Source organism: Oppia nitens, unplaced genomic scaffold, assembly GCF_028296485.1.
Source record: "Oppia nitens isolate AA-2021 unplaced genomic scaffold, nextdenovo-longstitch-racon4-pilon3 scaffold38_pilon_pilon_pilon, whole genome shotgun sequence".
Lineage (NCBI taxonomy): Eukaryota > Metazoa > Arthropoda > Arachnida > Sarcoptiformes > Oppiidae > Oppia > Oppia nitens.
In genome coordinates, this window is record NW_026533219.1 from 297,501 (window position 1) to 322,182 (window position 24,682).

General features: G+C 25.5%; 2 protein-coding genes across 2 annotated transcripts in view; both read left to right on the top strand.

The window, feature by feature from the left end:
• The window catches only part of LOC128957175 (cell adhesion molecule DSCAM-like), a 54,695-nt gene extending 38,130 nt beyond the window's left edge, over positions 1–16,565 (top strand). The window contains exons 4-20 of the mRNA XM_054302896.1: positions 1–306; positions 1,048–1,428; positions 2,495–2,724; positions 4,496–4,682; positions 5,589–5,747; positions 7,037–7,123; positions 7,195–8,277; positions 10,447–10,605; positions 12,317–12,749; positions 13,295–13,371; positions 13,453–13,836; positions 13,941–14,426; positions 14,527–14,900; positions 15,179–15,275; positions 15,684–15,735; positions 15,836–16,014; positions 16,519–16,565. The exon at positions 1–306 is cut by the window's left edge and continues 87 nt beyond it. Coding sequence (XP_054158871.1) covers positions 1–306; positions 1,048–1,428; positions 2,495–2,724; positions 4,496–4,682; positions 5,589–5,747; positions 7,037–7,123; positions 7,195–8,277; positions 10,447–10,605; positions 12,317–12,749; positions 13,295–13,371; positions 13,453–13,836; positions 13,941–14,426; positions 14,527–14,900; positions 15,179–15,275; positions 15,684–15,735; positions 15,836–16,014; positions 16,519–16,565 — 4,721 coding nt within the window. The remainder of the gene's footprint in view (positions 307–1,047; positions 1,429–2,494; positions 2,725–4,495; positions 4,683–5,588; positions 5,748–7,036; positions 7,124–7,194; positions 8,278–10,446; positions 10,606–12,316; positions 12,750–13,294; positions 13,372–13,452; positions 13,837–13,940; positions 14,427–14,526; positions 14,901–15,178; positions 15,276–15,683; positions 15,736–15,835; positions 16,015–16,518) is intronic.
• A 3,700-nt stretch (positions 16,566–20,265) lies between these two features.
• On the top strand, positions 20,266–24,205 carry LOC128957205 (glucose-6-phosphate 1-dehydrogenase-like). The gene is made up of 5 exons (XM_054302936.1): positions 20,266–20,450; positions 20,542–20,579; positions 21,544–22,255; positions 22,822–23,244; positions 23,848–24,205. The coding sequence occupies exons 1-5, from the start codon at positions 20,292–20,294 to the stop codon at positions 24,079–24,081; spliced, it is 1,566 nt and encodes a 521-aa protein (XP_054158911.1). The 5' UTR covers positions 20,266–20,291; the 3' UTR covers positions 24,082–24,205.
• Positions 24,206–24,682: the final 477 nt, after the last annotated feature.

Sequence of the window (24,682 nt, forward strand, 5' to 3'; positions counted from 1 at the left end):
ATTGTTCATTTGATGGCCAACCCGACAGCCGACCCGACCAGCACTGGTACTATACTGTCGGCCGACATTCAATGGATCTGATGTCGACCGCACGTATGACCAGATTGCCAGTGTCTACACTATCGTCGGCCGATAATAATAATAATAATAATATCCATAACAATAACTATAATAATAATAACTATAAAGTGATGCCAACAATGGTATTGATTGGCAGCGCACAGTTAGCTGATAATCGGCGATTTATTTGTGTCGCCAATAATACCGGAGCTGAACAACGATCCGAAACACAACTTATAGTCAGATGTAAGTCACTGTCTATATCTCTCTTTCTCTCTTTCTTTCTCTCTTTCTTTCTCTCTCTCTCTTTTCCCTGTCATTCATCATATTGTATATTAAGTTAATATACGGTCTAATGAATAGATTAATGAAAGATAGTCTCTCTTTATATATTATATATATATATATATAATATGATAGTATAATAGTAATAATAAGTCATTGAGTAGTATATTATATAATATTATATTAATATCATCATATAATATCTACTTTATATATATATATATATATATATACAGTATATGATATAATATGTTGTATATAACCGGTTAGTTAGTTAGTTAGTTAGTGTATATAAGGGACTTATAGATTACAGTTACAGTAGTATAGCCTATGTTACATAATATTAGATATAGATATATATATATAAATATATATACCATTAATACTATACATATGCTATTTTTTCCCAGTCTCCGGGTATATATATAGTAGTATCATATCATCATAGACTATGTCTATGGATAGACCATATAAATAGTGGGTAAAGATATCATAGACTGATATATAATAACTATTGTTAATAAACTCTATCTCTCTCTCTCTCTCTCTCTCTCTCTCTCTCTCTCTCTCTCTCTCTCTCTCTCTCTCTCTCTCTCTCTCTCTCTCTCTCTCTCTCTTATATTCATTAATGACAAACATTTATCTCTCTTTCTTTCTTTCTATTTGTTTCATATCTCATCATTGTATGTATGGCACCGTTAGCTTCATTGAGACTACATTTATCAGTATCTTCATCGTCGACAACAACATCGACGCCTAGTTTGGGCGATGATATTATCCTAAATTGTAGCCTAACTGTAATGGATTCAATACCATCATCAATGGCCAGTAGCACCAGTAGTAGTAGTAATCCAGGAGCCACTATAGTGGGTACAGAGTCGGGCATCGTAGCCGGCATCAAATGGTTTCGCAATATGCGGCCACTGGTTATGGATCATCGGATCCGACAGTTGTCGGACACTGTCCTAACCATCCGATCCTATCGTCACTCGGATATCGGTATTGTCCAGTGTTTTGTTCATCTGAAAGATGGTTTCGGTTATGAGGAATGGCTACAATCGGCGGCTGTCCTTACAATGGAAGGTAAGGTTTTTTATTTGCTGTTTGTTTTGTTTGTTTGTTTCAATGAAAATGAGAGAAAAAACAACAAAATAATAAAACAATTTTTTGTTGTTTTTTCTATCATTAAATATAAATCACTACTAATATTAGCTACAAATTTATATATCCAACACAATATGATGATCATAATGAATATATTTGAGAAATATATATATATAGAGAATATATAGATATATATACAGAATATATAGATAAGATATATACAGAATATATAGATATAAATATATACAGAATATACAGATATAGATATATACAGAATATATAGATATAGATATATACAGAATATATAGATATATATACAGAATATATAGATATATATATATACAGAATATACAGATATAGATATATACAGAATATATAGATATATATATACAGAATATTCTGATAATATTATATATATATATACAGTATATTATATAGCGGTTGGTTAGCATATTGTTTGTTACGCTAACAACATTAACATTAGGCTAACATTTATTTTTATTTTTTTTTGGGAGGCATAGAGTTAGTGAGTGAGTGTGTGTGTGTGTGTGTGTGTGTGTGTGTGTGAGAAAGAGAGAGAGAGAGGAAATGCTTATTGAGTGTAACACTGATTATGGGGAGTAAAACAAATGAGATTTGGAGGCAATGGTCGGGAAAAATGAACAAAAATAATATAAAAATTGCATTTTTGTGTCAATCTTTAGATTTTCTTACTTATAGTCTCTCTCTCTCTCTCTCTCTCTCTCTCTCTCTCTCTCTCTCTCTCTCTATCGTTGTGTTAGTTTTTTTTTTGGGTTATATTGATTATCAATAATTATCACACATTTTTGTTTTCTCTCTCATTCATTGAAAATAGTATCTGAAAAAAATACAATATATATATTGATATATATATAAAGTTATGTTACATAATGTTATGCCTATTGAATACATTGAATACATTTATATATATTGATCCTATATATCGATATTTATATATACAATACAATAGTAAAAATCTCGTAACAAATAAGTGATTTTTTTGTCTTAACCCATACACCCATAGAGAGAGCACCGGTATTTACGACCGTATTTTCCGAGCAAATCAAAATGTCAAACACGGATCTGAGTTTGAAATGTGCGGCCGTTGGCCAACCGCCGCCGATAATCTATTGGAAACTGGACGACTGGGATATACTTGAAGCCGTACCCAGGGCTCGACTGCACAGTTACGCCAACAAAGTCGACCGCACCGGTAGCCAATCGCAGCTCAATATTAGCTCAATTACTATGAAGGTTAGTGGGATATCTCTGATTTTGTTATTATTATTATTATATGACTTTCTCTCTCTAACATTAAAGCCTTTATCCTAATATACAGTTTTTTAAAGTTGTTTTGTATGTGTGTGTATGTGTGTGTATGTGTGTGTATGTGTGTGTATGTGTGTGTATGTGTGTGTATGTGTGTGTATGTGTGTGTATGTGTGTGTATGTATGTGTATGTGTGTGTGTGTGTGTGTATGTGTGTGTGTGTGTGTGTGTGTATGTGTGTGTGTGTGTGTATGTGTGTGTATGTGTGTGTATGTGTGTGTATGTGTGTGTATGTGTGTGTATGTGTGTGTATGTGTGTGTATGTGTGTGTATGTGTGTGTATGTGTGTGTGTGTGTGTGTGTGTGTGTATGTATGTGTGTGTGTATGTATGTATATGTATGTATGACTGTGTGTATGTAAGTGTTTGTGTGTGTGTGTGTGTGTGTGTGTTTGAAAAGTAATGACCAAAATCAAAATAGGCAACATTTTATGGCTTTTTCAAATAAAATACAAACAAACAAATAAAAAAAAATAAAATAAAGACAAACTCAGTGATCAATAAATCTATTGACCCTAACAATACACTACAACACTTACACTACAAATATATATATATACAGTATAACCTATATATATATATATTGTTGCTCCACTTTTGGATATAAAATATATTGATATATATGTACACACAGTTTAGATATCCAATAATTTATATATATATATATATATATATATCTATGTGTCTATGAGTATACAGTATATACAGTATATATAAATACATAGCACTTATACCCTAATATATAATACAATAGCTATTTTTTAAAGAAAAAAAATAAAATAATATCCAAACCAGCAAAACAAAACAAAAAAAATCTACAGTATATACTATTATATATATAAATTTATATATAATTTATATTATATATATATATATTTGAAGGAATTTAACTGCAATTGTAAACTATATATAATATATAGTAATAACTTTTCAATGGACTTTGTTTTTTAGTTTTTTTTATTTTGTTTTTTTTGTTTTATTATATCCTCAGTTCACTAACAAAATAGATTTATATTATATATATATATATATAAATTTATATATTAATAAAATGATTTGACAATTGTATGTGTCTATTATGGGATCTGCAAAATAAAACAATACTAAATAAAACTTTAAAAAAATTTTTTTTTTGTGTTAAAAACTGCTTTTCTATGCAATTTTATTAAGTGAGTGAGGATTACTGTATTTTTTTATATATATAAAAAATAATAGATAAATATCGATAAAATAAATTATCTAACATTTTATATACTGTATAGTATATATAAAATAAGATAATACAGCAATAAAATGATAATCTTAAACTTATAGCTAATTTGTTACACTTTATTTTAAACTATATTTTTTTATATAAAACAAATATTAATCATATTTTATGTTATTTAAATTGATTTATATATATATATATATATATATATATATATAAACCATAACTAGAAACTTAATAATAATAATGTACTTAATATATAAACACTATTAATATATTTATTTCAAAAAAAATTGAATTTATTTATTTTTTCGATAATATCTACAAAAAAAAATTTTAAAGATTTTATTAACTATTATTATGTTTGCTATAAATTTCAATTATAATTATATAATATAACACTATTATATATGTATGAATTGATAATTAATTAATTATTTTACTATAATATTATATTATTATTTTTTTCCTAACAAACAACTTAAAGGAAACGGGAGTTTATCAATGTATTGCTCACAATCTTAGAGGAACGGTAGTCCATAGATCCCGTATCAATATAATGGGTTCGCTGTATATAAAACCAATTGGAAACGTTACGGCCATTGCCGGCCATTCCCTAACTATTAACTGTTCCTATGCTGGCTATCCTATCGATGAAGTATTTTTCCTAAAAGGTATTTATTATATTTAAAAAAAATTTTTTAAAATTTAATTTTCAATAATAATAATATTTTTAATAATCCATAATTATTATTTAATGGTCGAGGGGGTGGGAGTGGGGGGGATAGTACTGTAAAAATTTTCATATAACAATAGGTATAGTAATACAGTACTACATATATAAATAGACCCTTAAAGGGTTAATTAATTATTAAAAATATATTTTTTTCTAGTATTTATATATATAAATGATATATATATATATATATAATAATAATAATAATAATAATAAAATTATTTAGTAATTTTCAAACTCAAAAATTTTTATAACTATTTTTTATTTTCTGAGGGGAAATGCTTGAAGGGGTGACACTTGAGATAATAATAATATTAATAATAATTTTTGAAAAATTTTTAGTAAATTATTATTATTATTATAACTGTATTATTATATTGAAATTTAATGTATTAATAATATATTTTTCTGTATATAATTTATAACAATTTTATAGGAATATAGCTTTAGGATAGACAGCGAAAAATATATCTAAAAATTAGAGATAATATATATATACAGTATATATATATTAATAGTAGTAATAATAATAATTTAACAGCCGTTTTATATAATAAATAATAATAATAATAATAATAAATATTAAGTAAATTAGTTTTGTCGACAATCCATTAAATCAAATATTGATTACACTTTTAGTGATATATATATAGTACTGTATATAACGTTAAACACGATATTTTTATATACAATTAGATAAATTGTATTTGAATTTAACTAATGTTTCTATGAGTATGTGTGACTGAGTGGGTGAGTGAGTGAGTGAGTGAGTGAGTGTGTGTTTATAGCGACAATTTTAACGGTATATCCGGTTTTTGTGTATGTATTGTCAAAACCTAAACAGGAAATCGACGCTTGCCTTTGGATGAGAGACACTCGCAGCCATCAATCGGTCGACTGGCCATCGCTTCGGTGGACAGTACCGATCAAGACATGTATAAATGTGTTGTCCTATCGCTTAGTGGCCAACGAATGGAGCAGACATTTCATGTCAAAGTCATAGGTCTGTACACTGATATGTATATACATACACACAGTTAGACACCCACACACCCGCCCATACATACACATACACACACTAACATACAATCAATTTTGAGACATACAGTCATATCATAGCAATCAGTTATATACAGTACAGTATATATGCTGTTATATAATGACTATTCAAATCAATTGCCTTTAATAATCAAACTGTGGTTTTAGAGATTGACATCAAACATACAGTATATATACAGTATATATACAGTATATATATATTATATACAGTAGTATATCAATCAATACATATACATTTAGATGAATTTATCGCATATATATATAAAGTACTGTTCAATACATTGTAATATTGTCTATAAAATACTGTATAATAAATATTGTATTTATATAATACTATGTGTGTGTGTGTGTGTGTATGTGTGTGTATGTGTGTGTGTGATATTGATAAATGTTGCATACAATAGGGCTATTTAAGATTAAATTATATTGATTTAATATATATATACATATATATCTATATAAATTTATGTGTGTGTGTGCTATCATTTAATGTCATATTTAATTTAAAAACAAACTTTTTTTTTGTTGCTTACTATTGATTTTATGTTCACTAAAATTTTGTTGTATCAATGATATGGGATATACTGTACATAAATTAGTAGTTGATTTTTTTTAGTTGTATGTCATTATGTATTTTAGTTGTTAAACGACAAGATTTTTTATTTCATCAATCAATAGGATGATGATTGAAAATTTATTATATAATAAATTTATATACATATTATATACAGTAGTTTTTTTAAAATAACAAAAATATATATACAGTATTACAGTATACACTAAATAATATTTCATATAAAAAAATAAATCAATTTATTTTTTTTAGTAAATTAAATAAATTTGTTTTTATAATCAATTAACTATAAACTTATCAAAACTTTTAAGACACATACACATACTGTACATACTTATACATACCCACACTCACACATTCATACATGGATACATATATATATTTATATATATATATATATATATATATGTACACACACACACACACACACACATTCATACAAAGATACATATATGTATACACACACACACACACAAACATATACATACATAGATACATATATTTATACATATATACACACACATATATATACACACATATATACATACACACATTCATACATACATTCATACATACATACATAGATACACACATATATATTAAATTTATATTTATATTAAAATTATAAAAAATATTTGTTTGTCCGCACAAATTGATAGCTCCGCCGGTAATCAGTCCGTTCATGTTTTCCGATAATCTTGAAGAAAATATGCGCTGTTCGGCCGTTTGTTCGGTCATATCGGGCGGTAAGTGTATATACAGTATATATAGAGCACCAGTAGATTATGAGCACATTTACTATTTATCAAATTTCCAGAGCCGCCGATAACCATCAAATGGTTCAAAGATGGCAAACCATTGTTGCAGATGGACTCCGACATCCAGATAGTATCCATCAACGAGTTTATATCGTCGCTTATCATATCAAACATCCGGTACTATCACAGAGGAAACTATACGTGTGTGGCGTCCTCAGCCCAGTTGACCACTACGTCGACCAATTTTACGGCCACAATGCGCGTACGGGCGGCACCCCAATGGATAGTACGACCAGCGGACAGGCATACATTGGTCGGCCAATCGTTGGTCATGGACTGCCAGTCCAGTGGCTATCCGCAGCCGGTAACTCGTTGGAAGTTTATACGTATCAATCAGATGATGATGGCGGGCACAGGTGCTGCTAATGGTCTCCAGGGTGTTGGACATCCAGACACCAATAGTGCACAGTTAGCCAAAGGCTCAGATGCCGTATCCATACTGAGTAGTCCACAGATACATGTACTGGAAAACGGTTCGCTAGCCATCCGATCGATTGAAACACACTTTCAGGGTATATACATATGCGATGTCGGCAACGGTGTTGGCCGGCCATTGGAAACCAGTGCCCGATTGTTTGTCAACAATGTACCCACGGTTCAACTAGGCCAACGACATCTGACTGTACGCCGATCGGGACAGTTGACCGTTCAGTGTACGGCTAGCGGTACAACACCGTTGACTATACGGTGGCTGAAAAACGGGTTTCCGCTTAGTAACGGTGCCAGCAGTGGTGGTGGTGGTGGTGGCCATAGCCGTGGTGGACACAACAGTGACCGGTCATTGTCGTCGGTATATATAATCCGAGAGGAACTGACCAAAACAAGCGGTACGGAAAAGTATTCGCAACTAACGGTCAACAACTGTGTCCGCAACGATACGGCAGTGTTTACATGTGTTGCCACTAATTTGTTTGGTAGCGAATCCCAGGAGTCCGATGTTGTAGTCCAGGAGCCACCTGACGCTCCCCATGATATACATTCATTGGATATAACCGCCCGATCGGCTACTGTCTCATGGGTTACACTATATACTGGCAACAGTCCGATCATTAAACACAGTGTCCAATATAAACGACAATCAGGTAATTATAATATATATATATATATATATATAATACTTATACTAAACTAAACTAAAATAATAATAATAATAATTAAATTGAAACTAATTTAAATTTATAGTCAAATATAGTAGTATCTTATAATTATATACTTAACTGTATAAATATATGTATATTATGTCAATAATTGACATATATATATACAGTATATATATATTATATATAAATCTAATTATAGTTTATAAACTAATAAAAATAATTATAATTAATTATAATCTATAATAATAATTAATTAATTAATTAATAAAAAATCAATTTAAAACACGTAGGAAAAAATTACTAAATTACTAAATTATATAATTAATTAATTACTAAATTTATTGAACATATTGTTTTGTTGTTGACTTATAATAAAAAAAATTACATTGATGAAATAAACATTTAGTGTATACGTTAAAATTACATTTAACGTTTAATGATATAATTAAATAAATTTTACTCTATAGAGTAGCTAGTTCAATTATAATTACAATAATTTTTTTCAAATAAAACTAAATTTAATTCAACTGTAATTAAAAAAATTACTTTAAGTTAACACCACTTATATATATATATAATTAATTAATTAATTTAAACTTAATTTTTTTTGTTAATTTATTTTATTAGTTTTAGTTTAAAAAAAAATTTTGTTTATATAAATATATAGTATTAAAAAGTTATTTATTTTAATAAATCTTTAATTAATTTTATATATTAATAATAAATTTGAGTTTTAATTTTATTTTTAAATGATATCTTAAAAGTCAGTAATTTTTTGTTGTATATTATATTAATAATCGATAAAAAAAACATAATTTACTGTTAAAATAAACATAAGTTTTATCAAACTAAATCACATCATCAACAAAAAAAACAACTTTAATTATTAGACAATTTTTTTTGCTAATAAAAAAAATTATATTAAACTTTGATTTTAATATTAAAAACATAAAAAACAGTTACTTTTTTTGTGTGTGTGTTTAATAATAATGATTAGCCCTGTTATCAGTTAAAGTGCATGAATTGGCATTAACTTTGTGTATACTATAATATTATTAGTAATAATTGATTTTTATTTTTGAAAAAAAAAATTAAATTGTTTATATAATGAGATTAATTTTTTTCCTCTCTCTCTCTCTCTCTTTAATTTTTTTTTTATTCAACTCACTCACTAATTTACTATCATTTTTTATTTTATAATTTTTATTTTATCAGTATAATCTATTTAATTGTCTAATATATGCTTAAAAATTTTTATATGAATATAATTTGAATTGATTTGAATATTAATTATTTTTTCCAATATATATACTGTCTCTCTCTCTCTCTCTCTCTCTCGACACACAAATGAGTCTATTGTTATGCCATAAAATAAGTCATTATATAATAACATTATATCATATATATATATATATATATATATGATATATAAAGTATATGAATGATTGATTAAAATTTTACGAAAGTCATTAATATATACTGTATTTTTGTTAATATACTGTATATGTTATATATTTATATATACAGTATATATATAATGTATATCATATATATATATAACACGTTAGCTAAATGTGTGTATATTTTTCATTTAAAAAATGATATTTTTGTCGGGGGTTTATAATAATAATATTTATATATTGATTAATTGTTTTTTTAAATCTACTAATATCTACCACATATTAATATATATTAGACATATATTAAATAAATATGTTATGTATGGGTAATAATAGTTATCATTATTATTATTATTACTATAAAATAAATATATTTCATATATATTTCATATATTTAATATACTAAATTAAATGTTATATATTTGATATTAAATATTTAAAAAAATATTATAGTTTTTTTTTAAAAAACAAATTTGCATAAAATATAGTTTTTTTTAAATATATATATATTTAATCTAAACTTTATTTTATATTTACTTTATATATATACTGTATATATAATTATATATTTTATAATATATTTAATATGTATATAATTAGTATTTTATATTAACTATTTAAAAAAAAAACAAATAAAATTAAAATAATTATAAAAACATTTTTAATTGAATATACAGTATATTTATTTTTAAAAAAAAAAATTATTTTTAATTTATATTTAATTATTTTAATTTTTCAACCCATTTAATAGATCAATGGTTCGATGCATTGATGATACACTCGACCGCCAATACAGTTACTATAAGTAATTTATTGCCAATGACTGGCTATGATATCCGGGTAAAAGTTGATAATGAAATTGGTTCAAGCGAATTTAGTACTACCATCAACATTGTTACTACAATGGAAGGTATAGTATTAAAATTACCTAGTATCAATTTTACAAAAATTAAAAAAAAAATTATCTAGATAATATATTATTAAAGTTATTAAAAATTTTCCTTAATTAAAAGTTTATAGTTTACTCCCATTATTAGTTGCTATCATATATAATATATAAAAAACATTTAGTAGGGTTGCCAACAATATTATTACTGTATTATTCAAATAAGTTATTTAGATATATACAGTATCTAAATAACTTATTTGAATTATTGAATAATAATAATGTTGGCAACCCTACTAAAATTGTTTTTACTTTTTTTTTAAAAAATATTTGATTTTAAACTTATAAGCTATGTCATATTTTAAAGGGTTTTAATTTTTTTTATTTTGTATTTAATAAATCCTTAATGTATTTTTTTTAATTTTTTTTTTAATATTTAATAAGTTATAAATACTAAATACTAATTAATAGATTACTAATCTATTGGATAAAATTTTATAGATAATGATCGACAAAATAAATAATAATTTAATTGATAGTTATTTTATATTTCAAAAAAAATTGTTTATATATATATAATAATAATAAGTTATACAGTATTATAGGATTAAATATAACTGTATTTTTTGCAATGTATTAGCAAATGTATTGAATAATACTAATACTAATAATAATAATAATAATAATAATAATAATCTTGCAATTATTACTATACAAGTTGTATGTATTAATAGATATATTAAATATTATTTTTTTGTGAATCATATAAACTACACATACAGTTATTATTAACATAATTTAATATCTATATATTAAATGCTAAATGCTTTATATCAGTATATACTGTATATATAATATATATATATAATATACTGTATTTAAACATCAAAAATACTAGTATATTATAATAAAGTATTAATAATTTGTTGTTGTTATTGAACATTGAATATTAAATATTATCCTCTTATATATATATATAATATATATATACATGTATAAATAGTAAATTATATATATAATAATTTAATATTGAAACAATTATATATCAATCAATGATATTTATAGTATAAATAATATATATATATATATATATATATATATATATATATATATATATATATATATATATATATATATTATAGATAACTTATTTAAATCTCTGACATCAACAACAACAACAACAAAAATATTATATATATATATATATATATATAATTTATATATAATATAATAATAATAAATGATAAATCTATCACATTTTTTTGGGTTCAATGGTTAAACCAAAAAATAAAATCATATATATATATATATTGAAAAAAAATCATATAATAAAATCATATTATACATTATATCGTGTAAATGCCTTTAATGTAATAATATACAGTATAATGGTTTGGCCTCCTCCTAACTATACTATTAATTATTAGGATATACACTATATATATATATACCGTATATATATAGATATAAAAAAAATCACTTTTATTTTTCCCATATAAATCCCAATATCCTACACATCTATATATATATCTATACATGATATACGATATATATTGAATATACATCTATCTATAATACATATCATAACATACAATATAAATGTATTAAATATATATAAGTCTCCCTAATATGTAATGGGTATAACATATACAATATATATACTGTATATATATATAAAATCATATCATATCTTATATATATTATATAATAATAATTTTTTTTATTTGATGGATAGCGCCGTCAATAATACCGCAAGACGTTCACTGTGTGCCACTTGACTCGCGATCAATCAAAATCCAGTGGAGTATTGTTAGCCCTAAATCACAGATAATTGATGGCTTCTACATTGGTTTCAAACCATTTACTAACATACATATGCCCTATACGTATAAGACAATGCAGACCAGTGGTGGTAGGGCTGGTAGTGGTGGTGGTGGTGGTGGTGGTGGTGGTGGTGGTGAACATGAGTTGGTTATACAGGGAGGTAGCGTTGGTGGCGGTGGTGGTGGTGGACATCACTACCAACAACAGCAGCAGCAGATGCTGATGATGATGATGAGCACCGGTAGTATGATAGGTACGGCTGCTGGTGCTACCGTTGCTGAACCACAGATATCAAGCAAATATGATTATAATATCGAGTCACTGTCTAGACGTACAAAATATATGTGAGTTTTTTGTTTTTAAAATTTTATTTTTGTTAATATATTTAATTCATACCTAAGCTCTACTGTACATAAGTATGTTTAATAGAGAGAGAGAGAGAGAGAGAGAGAGAGAGAGAGAAGAGAGAGAGAGAGAGAGAGAGAGAGAGAGGTATTAATGTATAATTAATTATATTATAATTATTTTTCTTATATTAAATGTTAGAATAAAAATTTTATATGTATTTTATAATATAGTATTTATTATAACTATAGTAATATTAATGTATTATTATTTATTTATTTTTAAAAATAATTTAATAGTTTCAAAAAAAATAATTAAACAACAAAAACAATATAACAAATTCAAAATTTAATAATATATAATTCAATTAAAATTAAAATTATTATTATTATTATTACATTATAATGTTAGTACAATTACCCAAACATTTTCTACAATATTTTTAAATATTATTATAATTTACAATTTAAAATTATTATAATTAATAACTTTTAATTAACACACTTATAATTATTTTATCCTAAAAATAAAAAATCATTTTTAGATTTATAATACAGGCATTCAATAGTATGGGTGCCGGACCTTCCAGTGCCGAGATTATTGCCGAAACATTTGCAAACGGTTAGTAAAAATTATTTTTTTTGTTTTGTTTTAATACAATTTATCTATAATTTTTATTACTACCAAACAAAAAAAAATCAGACCCACCGGAGGCACCCCTGGTTAAGGTAGACTCACTGACCACTAGCGACGCCACACTTATATGGGATTTGATGTCCTCATCCTCGTCGTCGTCCTCATCGTTGTTCAAAGACAGCGACGGCAATCAAGTGGACGGCTTTATCATTAGCTATAGGATGGACGGTAACAGTGGTGTAACTACCGGTGCCTTAGCCGAGCACATGGCGTCCAACAACAACAACATCAATAACAACTGGGAGACCATTCAGCTGAGTGGCCAACACAAAAAGTATGTCCTAAGAAATCTCCGATGCGGTACTAGTTATATCGTTAAAGTCGAGGCCTTTAACGATGTGGGCACCGGTAGGCCCAGCGATGAGCTACGGTTTTCAACAGTTGGCAAAGGTTTACTTGATTTCAATAATAACTGCCGGTTCCTCTCTAACACCCACCCCATCCCAAAAAAACACACAACTAACCTCCTATTAATTTTTTTTAATAATTGACAGCACCGGTAGCTGCCGACCGTAGTCAACAGTTTACCGCAAACATTACGTTTGTTTTATTGCATTTGAATCGTTGGTCAGATGGCGGCTGTCCTATCAGTCATTTTTCGGTTCAATATAAGCCCAGACAGTCGGGTGACGGCTGGACAGTCCACTCAAACGACATATCAAGCGAACAGAATACGGTATTGTTGGCCGACTTGAGGCCGGGTACCTGGTATGACGTACTGGTCGGCGGCTACAATGAAGCCGGCCAAACACAACTGGAGTATCGGGTGGCCACTTTGACGACTACCGGTTCAACTGTTGAACCGTTGAGTTCGTTGGACGGATCGTCGTCGGCCGGCGGCAGCAGGGGATCCATATTCGAGGATCCAGTGATTCTGATACCGGCTTTCTGTGCCGTACTGGTCCTAGTGGTGGTCAGCTGTGCTACCGGTTTCATATTGATCTGGAAGTCGAAAGAGTCGGGCGCCACCAACGAGCCATGTATGTACATAATTAGGGGTTTGGGAGGTGTTTGGATGGGGGGGGGGGTTATACCTAAATAATATGACTTAATATACTAATGTATGCACCGATCGATTAGACTGTAGGCACCGGGAAAACAGCCGAAGCGATGATCTATCGTTAAACTCATACAATAAAGTGCCAAAAACAGAGCCTATCTATGATCGCCAGAGACTACAAGTCTATTATCCCAATGGCTATCATACCGAAGCCGGTGGTGGCGGTGGTGTTAGTGGCCAACAGCTAATCACAACTGGTGGTCAAGATTTGTGTCATCAAATACATTTCCAGGGAGCCGCCGATGTCGATTGCGGTGACGGTATTGGAGCCGCCATTGGCGGCGGCGGTTGCGGCGGACAGATAGTTGTCGAGCCGTCGAGAGGAGGTCGACGCGGGTTCGGCTATGTTGACCACGTTTACGATGTACCGCACCGTATGCTCAACAAACAGATGGTAATGAACTCTCTCTTTCTCTCTCTTTCTCTCTCTTTCTCTCTCTTTCTCTCTCTTTCTCTCTCTTTCTCTCTCTTTCTCTCTCTTTCTCTCTCTTTCTCTCTCTTTCTCTCTCTTCTCTCTCTCTTTCTCTCTCTTTCTCTCTCTTCTCTCTCTCTTCTCTCTCTCTTTCTCTCTCTTTCTCTCTCTTCTCTCTCTCTCTCTCTCTCTCTCTCTCTCTCTCTTCCTGTACCAAACCTAACCTAACCTAAAAATTAACTAAATTGTACTGTATTTAGGCGGACACCACAAAGTTGTCCAGTTATTCGCTGCTCTGGAAGGAAGACAACTGTCCCGAAGCCGTAGCCGATTCTTGTCTACAAATGGACAACAATAGTAGGTTATTGTCGCCAAACATACGATACAAACAAACAAACAATCGATAAGACAATCAAACAAACAAAACAAAAATAATTGATACAAATATATATCTAAATTTAATTTTGTTTTTTTATTTATAAATCAATGAAATGCAATATTATTAGTAAAAATTATATTTATTTATAATAAATAATATCAGATATTAAGTACAATATTGTGTATAAATTTATATATCTATAGTCTGTTATATATATATATATACTGTATATACAATATTGTACTTAATATCCACTTATATATTGATATATATATATACAGTAGTTGATAATTATCATAAATTTTATTTTTATTGTTTAATATATATCATTATTTGAATGTATAAATACTTAAATACTTATTTTATTTATTTATTTAATTAATTAGGTTTAGTCGATTCAACCGGAATACCTAATACATTGACAAACTGTAGTATAAGGTATTGATTATTATTATTATATATTATATAATTTATATATATATATCTAATAATAATATAAATTGTGTTATTATTATATTAAACCCCCCGTAAACAACAGTAGCCGTGATAATGAATCAATTTATAGCCAATCGACATGTTTTCATGAGATACACAAATTGGATCAATTAAAACAATTACAACATTTACAGTATGGTTGTCCCAGAGATCAATTGCCACCACAACAACAACACCAACAACAGCTATCATCATCAGCAGTAACAACACCTACCAGTGCCGGTAAATCATATCAATTATATATATATATATATATAAAATTTAAATAATTTATATCTAAAAAAAATTATACTATAATTAAATAATATTTCTAATTATAATCAATCATAATTATTATTTATTAATACTAATACTACTAATAATAATTATTATTATATAATATTATTTTATAAATATATAATTAGTTTTTTAATGTTAATATTTACTTATGCTAATTTTTTGTGTAAATTATATATATTATAATTATGTATAAATACTAATATAATATATATTTTTTTAATCATTATATTATAGATTAGGTTTGAAAATTTTGATTTAGTTAATTATAATTTAATTATTTGCATTATTGCATATAATTTAATATATATACAGTATTATAATAATTTATATCTAGAAAAAAATTATACTATAATTAAATAATATTTATAATTATAATCAATCATAATTAATTTACTAATACTAAAAATAATAATTATTTTTTATTATTTATCATTTATTTATATATAGCACACGTCCAACACAGTAAACTATTTGGTAAATCAATAATTATATAATAAATAAAAAAACTCAAATTAATAATAATTATAATAATTTGTTTTGTTTGTTAAAAACAAACAAAACAAACAAAAAAAAGTGTATAAATATTTTTGAAAAATAATGTAAAATGTTTTTTAATTAATTTTAATCAATTAATTTTCATTAATACAATTTTCTATTAAAATTTAATTAATTGATTTAATTTATCTATAAAAAAATTATAATGTAAATGTAAATATATTTTACATTTTTTTAAAGTAATTATAAATTTTAATATATGTCTATTATATAATATACAGTATATATATACAGTAAATAATTATAAAAAAAACTTTTTATATAATAGGATTGATTTTCAATTATATATCTATTATTATAATTAGTATTATTACTGTTTGTTTGTATATTATATAAAGTTATATATTGAATATACATATATATTAAGCATAATTGTATGATACGTGACAAATAACATGTTTTTATTATTAATTTTATTTAAAAAAAAAAATTACAATTTTTATCCCATAAACCATAAACTTGTTAAGTGCCTCACAATTAGTTAAAAATAACAACAAAACAAATAAAACACACAAAAAATTTAGTTGAATAATAATTTTTATTATCTAACTTTGTTTTATTTTAACTGTAATAAAACAATGACACAATTTATTTTTAGTTTTAAAAATATTTTTTTTTTGAAAAAAATATAATAAAAATTAATTTATAACACTTATATAGACACTCACTTAAACTAACAAATAATTAATTATTAATTTATTTTTTTGAAAAACAATATATACATAAATTTATTATTATTATTATTATTGTATCATTTAAATTATATATTGAGTATTATTATTATTATTATATAATTATATATTTTTTTCCAAAGAATATTCCTTATAATTAATTTATTATTTATTTTTTCAAAAATTTTAAAATTCCTAGAATTCAAACAAACAAAAAATTTATTTAACAATTAAAACAAATAATTTATTAATAAAAAATTGTAAAATATTTTAACAAAAACAACAACAAAAATTATCATGTATCATTTCAATAATTGCTAAATTGCTTATTAAAAAAAATTTATTTAAATAACATTCAACAATAACAACAACAAATAAATGTAAAAATTGTTTAAACTTTTTTTTTTATATAAAACAAAATTAATTTCAATTTTTAATTTTCAAATTGTCATCAACAACAAAAAATCATAAGTGCCAAAATTTTATATACATAAATATATATATATAAATTAAAACATGGTCATAGCTCAAATTTGTTATCAAAAAAAAAATTAATTAATTAATTATAAACAAAAATTTAATTAAATGATAAAATTTTTAAAAACATATTTGAATAATAATTATTAATGTATAATATTATTGATTATTGTATTTTTAAATGATGTACTTATTTGACAACAAAAATATTTAAAAAAAAAATAAAAGACAATTTACTAATAAAAATTAATTGTAATTTTAATATTCACTAATTATATGTTATTTAATTATATTTGTTTAAAAATAATTTATTAGTTATTTTTTGTTTGTTTGAATAATAAAATATTGATTTATTTTCAATTGAAATCATAATAATGATAATTATATATTAGTTATAATTATTAATATACAATAATATTATTATGATTTCAATTAATCATAAGTTTTATAATAATAATAATATGTGATAATTATAGAAATAATTTATTACTTAAAACATTTTTATTTACTTTAAAATATTTTTTTTTAAATATAATTGTTTTTAATAGGTATGCATATAAATACAATACATATTAATTATACAGTATATTAAAAACTTTAGACATAATAATTATATTTATATGATATCTACTTATAATAATAATAATTATTATTATTATAACTACTGTATTAAACTTAGTATTGGGTTTATCTATCCATTTGATCCAATAATTTGACTAACATTTTGAAAATAATTTAATTGATACCTTATTTTATATTTTATTCAGATTATTATATATTATATTAATATAAATGTCAATTATATGAATTATATTACGATACCTCATATATACAATATATATAATTTAGTAAATGCTGGTTAAGTCAATAATTATTATCAAATATCAATAATATAAATATCTAAAATAAAAATCATAGTATTAGTAAAATTAATTAATTAAATATAACAATCAAAACCAATCAAATATTTATTTTAGTTAAAATTGTTATATAATTTATATACATATTGTATATTATAGTTATACACTGTATAATCATTAATATACACTAAACTATTTAATACAACTAAACTATTAATAATAATATATTATATTTTTGGTCTCAAATTAATAGTACTAATGATCTCATTAATTACAATATGCTATAACAGTGTTGCTATAAATGATAATTAGTTCAAATAATAATAATAATAATAAAAAAATAAAAGTTCAAAAATAATTCAATACAATACTACAAATAGATATCAATATAATAATAATAATCTTTTATTTTATTTTTTTGACAAGTGGTTGTCAATTGATATTTTCAAAAAACAATTCAATTTATATAATATACAGTATAATACTATATATCTATAACCTGTATCTAATTAAAGTATCAATAATACTAGTAGTAATAATAATAATAATTCAATTGCCTGATTGTCTAATAAAGTGTAATAAATAACTAAAATTAAATATATTATTATAATTTTTCTCTCTCTATATACAAGGTTACCCATAAAATTAAAATATTTATCTATCATAATGAAAAAAATAATACATTTATTTATTATAATTTAGACATTAACATTGCTAATTATATATATTTATATAATTTATATATTTAATTATAATTAATATTTTTTTACGTAAATACTTTTATTACAAACAAAATATATTTTGCAAACAAACAAAAATATACATAATTTTTATTTATATAATACATATTTCTTGTATTAATAATTAAAATTTAAAAAAAATTGAGACCAAAAAAATAATAGCAATTAATGTTTAGTAGTTTAATAATAGGCATAATTGTCATTAAAATTTTATTTTTATTATTTATTAATAAATTTAATTTATTTTTATCATCAATATTGGCACAAAAAACTATATAACTTTCTCTATGAAATTTATATGTAATTGATTACTGTAAATATTATATATTTAGTAATAATTGTTACTTATTATTAATACCAATTCACATAAATATATATATATCTATTTCACATATATAGACATATAATAATAAAGTACTCAAACAATTGAAATTAACAGTACATATCAAATAAATATGAACTATAAAAATATAAAATCACTAGAGATTTAGTGCAAACAAATCAAAATCACAATTATAATTGTGTGATAATATATATATATATGTTTGTGATATATATATATATATATATATATATATAAATCAGTTTAATTATGATAAAAACAAAATATTAAAACAAATAATAGTGACTGTGATTTGTAACTATAACTATAACTAACTAACTATCCATAAGCACACACATACACACACACACACACACACACACACACACACACACACACACATACATACACACACACATACACACACCATATTGACTGATGTACTGATAATAAATCAATAAAAAAAATATAATATATAAATATAACAACTAATTTGTATGTTATATTTCTAAATAATTTAGTTATTTTTTTTATTAATTTAATTTATTTTATTTAAAAAACATTTATATTTTAATAGTGTATTATTATATCAATTATGTTTATTAAGCATATATTGCTAACAGTTTTGTTTGTCTACTACACCACCACTACCCGTATCGGTGGTGTTGCCGGCAAATCGGTCAGCGATTTAGATGATCTCAAATATTCGGGTGCCGCCGATGAGGCCAACACTTTTATATTGTTGGGTATTACTGTATGTCCACTAATAAAAAAAACTAACTGTTTTTTATACATATAATAAATATATAATAATTTAATTAATTAATTAATTTCAATAAATATAGGGCGATCTATCCCGTAAAAAGTTGATGCCAACACTATTGTAAGTATAGATAATAATAATAATAATAATAATAATAATAATATTAAAAATTTTTTGAATATTAAATAATTTTACAATAATTACAACGAGTAGTAAAACTATTTAGTAAATTATATATATAAAAAAACTTTTTTTTTTTTTTAAGTAAAACATTTTAAGTGTGAATATGTTTTTTTTAAATAATTATTATTACATTATATTATTAAATAGTTTATTAATGTTATTATTTATTTTTTTTTTGATAGTAATTATTAATAATAACAAATAACTACATTAATAGTAAATAATTTTAACTTTTATTAAGTTATTGTTAATATTGAGTAAAACTATTTAGTAAATTATATTAAAAAAAAACTTTTTATTTAAGTAAAACATTTTAAGTATTAATATGTTTTTTAAAAATTATTATTACATTATATTATTAAATAGTTTATGAATAATATTATTATTTTTTTTTTGATAGTAATTATTAATAATAACAAATAACTACATTAATAGTAAATAATTTTAACTTTTATTAAGTTATTGTTAATATTGAGTAAAACTATTTAGTAAATTATATTAAAAAAACTTTTTATTTAAGTAAAACATTTTAAGTATTAATATGTTTTTTAAAAATTATTATTACATTATATTATTAAATAGTTTATTAATATTATTTTTTTTTGATAGTAATTATTAATAATAAACTAATATTAATAGTAACTATTAGGTAAATAATTATATTATAAGTATTATATTAAAAAAATCAATATAACTATTAATTGTAATAACATTTTAATTAATTAATTAATTTTTTTAATTATTATTTACTATTAATAACAAATAACTACATTAATAGTAACTATTAGTAAATAATTATATTATAAGTATTATATTTAAAAAAAATCAATATAACTATTAATTGTAATAACATTTTAATTAATTAATTAATTTTTTTTAATTATTATTTACTACTATTAAGTACTCTATATAAGGAAGAACTACTACCAAAAGGTATCCAAATCGTTGGGTTCGGCCATTCAAAGACAACTGTCCCCGACCTGAGAAAACAGGTCGACCCGTATGTTCATCTGAAAGACGAGAGGGAACGTCAACTGTACGATGAATTCTGGAAGATTGTCCAGTATTTTTCGGGCGATTCGACCAAATCGGCCGACTATAAGCAAGTGGTGGATGCGTTGGCCAAAATCGAATCGGGTAAACCAGTGGCCAATCGGTTGATTTATTTTGCATTGCCACCGAACCTGTTTGCCGATACGGCTCGAGCGTTGAAAGAGACAGTGGAGTCGAAAACCGGTTGGACACGAATGGTCATCGAAAAGCCGTTCGGCAAAGATAGTGAATCGTCGGACGTGTTGTCCAAAGTCCTGAGCAGTTTGTTTCGCGAAGACCAGATCTACCGCATCGATCACTATCTGGGCAAAGAAATGGTACAGAATTTGTTGGCCTTGAGGTTCGGTAATCGCCTGCTGGAGCCCCAGTGGAACAATCGGCAYGTGGCCAACATTGAAGTACTGTTTAAGGAACCGTTTGGTACCCAAGGAAGGGGCGATTATTTTGAACAGTACGGTATTATTAGGGATGTCGTACAAAATCATTTGCTTCAGGTGCTAGCATTGGTTACTATGGAACGGCCGGAGAGTAGCGATGCCGATAAGATTAGAAATGAAAAGGTATGTACTGTATGTGTATGTATGTATGTATGTATGTATGTATGTATGTATGTATGTATGTATGTATGTATGTATGTATGTATGTATGTGTGTGTGTATGTATGTGTGTGTGTGTGTGTGTGTGTGTGTGTGTGTATGTATGTGTGTGTGTGTATGTGTGTATGTATGTATGTATGTATGTATGTATGTGTGTGTGTGTATGTATGTGTGTGTGTGTGTGTGTGTGTGTGTGTGTGTGTATGTGTGTGTGTGTGTRTGTGTGTATGTATGTATGTATGTATGTATGTATGTATGTATGTATGTATGTATGTATGTATGTATGTATGTATGTATGTATGTATGTATGTATGTATGTATGTATGTATGTATGTATATATGTGTATGTCTATATGTGTGTTTGTGTGTGCATATATGTTGTGTGGGTATGTATGTGTGCGAGATATATAGAGAATTTCTAATGATATATATATATATATTCTGTATATATTATATACTGTACATACCGTTCCCTTTTTTAAAAAAACATTATTGTATTTATTTTATTATTTTTTTGTTGTTGAAAATAGCTATACCTATTGCAACACATGAAAACCCTGGTAGTCGATGATGTAGTATTAGGTCAATACGTACGCAATCCCAATGGTGTCGGCGAAGCCAATACCAGTTATACGGATGACCCGAAAGTACCGAAAAACTCGACAGCGGCCACCTATTCGCTGGTCGTATTGCATGTGGACAATGATCGCTGGCGCGGAGTACCGATGTTTATTAGGTCGGGTAAGGCTACCGATGAAAGTCGGGTAGAAATCAGAGTCCAATACAAACCGGTAGACGAAGATTTGTTTGGCGGACAGTCCCGACCGGATCAGACAGTTATCAGAATACAGCCAAATGAAGCCGTCTATCAACGTTTGAATATCAAAAGGCCGGGTATGGGTAACGATTTGATACAAACGGAACTGGACCTGACCTATGCCACACGTTTCTATGTAAGTATTATTATTATTATAGGACTGTTTAGGGGTGGGAGTGGGGTTACACACTCACACCCCCACACAGACACACCTAAAGTTGATTTGATCAAAAAAAAACAAACATTTTTTTTAACCCAAATCTATTAATAATATTATTTTTTTTATAAATATATAATATTTATTAATAGTCTATATATTAACTAAAAATTTTAATTTTCAAAATATGATCATTTGGGACGTATGCCATATGATCTGATTTAGTTTTTTGGGGGGGGGGGGTATGGGGTGGGGGTTACGACATTAGACCCCCACCCTCTCTATAGTTATTTTTATTATTATTATTATAAAAAACTTCTATATATTAACTCAAAATTTTAATTTTGAGACGTATGCCATATGATGTGATTTAGGTTCGGGGGTAGGGGGTAGGGGTAGGGGTAGGGGTAGGGGTAGGGGTAGGGGTAGGGGTAGGGGTAGGGGTAGGGGTAGGGGTAGGGGTAGGGGTAGGGGTAGGGGTTAGGACATTATGCCCCCTCTCTATAGTTATTATTATTATTATTATTATTTAAAAAAAATACTTTTATTTATTTTTTGTTTATGTTTTTTTTCTCTAAATAGACGGCCGAACTTCCCGACGCCTACGAAGTCCTATTGTTGGACGTGTTTGCCGGCCGTCAGACAAATTTTGTCCGTACCGATGAACTGGCCGAAGCCTGGCGTGTATTTACGCCAGCCCTCCATCAGATTGACCAACAAAAACAAGCGCCAGTTAAGTATGTATTTGGCTCCCAGTCCTTCAAGGAGGCGGACGATCTGGAAATCAAATACGGACTCAAACGGGATAACTATTAGACGATTGACTAATTGATTGATTGATTGATTTTTTTGTGTGTCTGTATAAAACAAAAACTCATAACATTTGTGTCATTTAATATAATATATCATTAAATTTTAATTTTTAATTTTAATTTTATTAGTTTCTAATTATGATATTATATTTATTTAAGCGATAAAACAAAATAATAAAATATATATTTTTATTAACCTTATATATAGTGTTTTATTTTATTTTATTTCGACTATTATTTTTAATTATAATTAAATAATTTATGAAATAATTAAATTAAAATTTTTTTTATAGAAAAAAAACATATTCAATATGAATCTATCAATATAGTAATGAATTTTATTTTATTAAAATATTAATAATATTTAAATATTATTTTTATATATATATATATATATATATATAAATATTTGCATAAAGTATATTAAATTTTTTTGTTGAAAAAAAATAAAAATTAATTCTATATACTTATGTATGGAAAATATTTTATTAGTTTATTTAGTAGTAATATTTAATCATAGTTTTTAATTAATTAATTAATGTATGCATAATTAATAATGACAATATTTTTTTAATTATTAATATAATAATAATTACAGTATTATT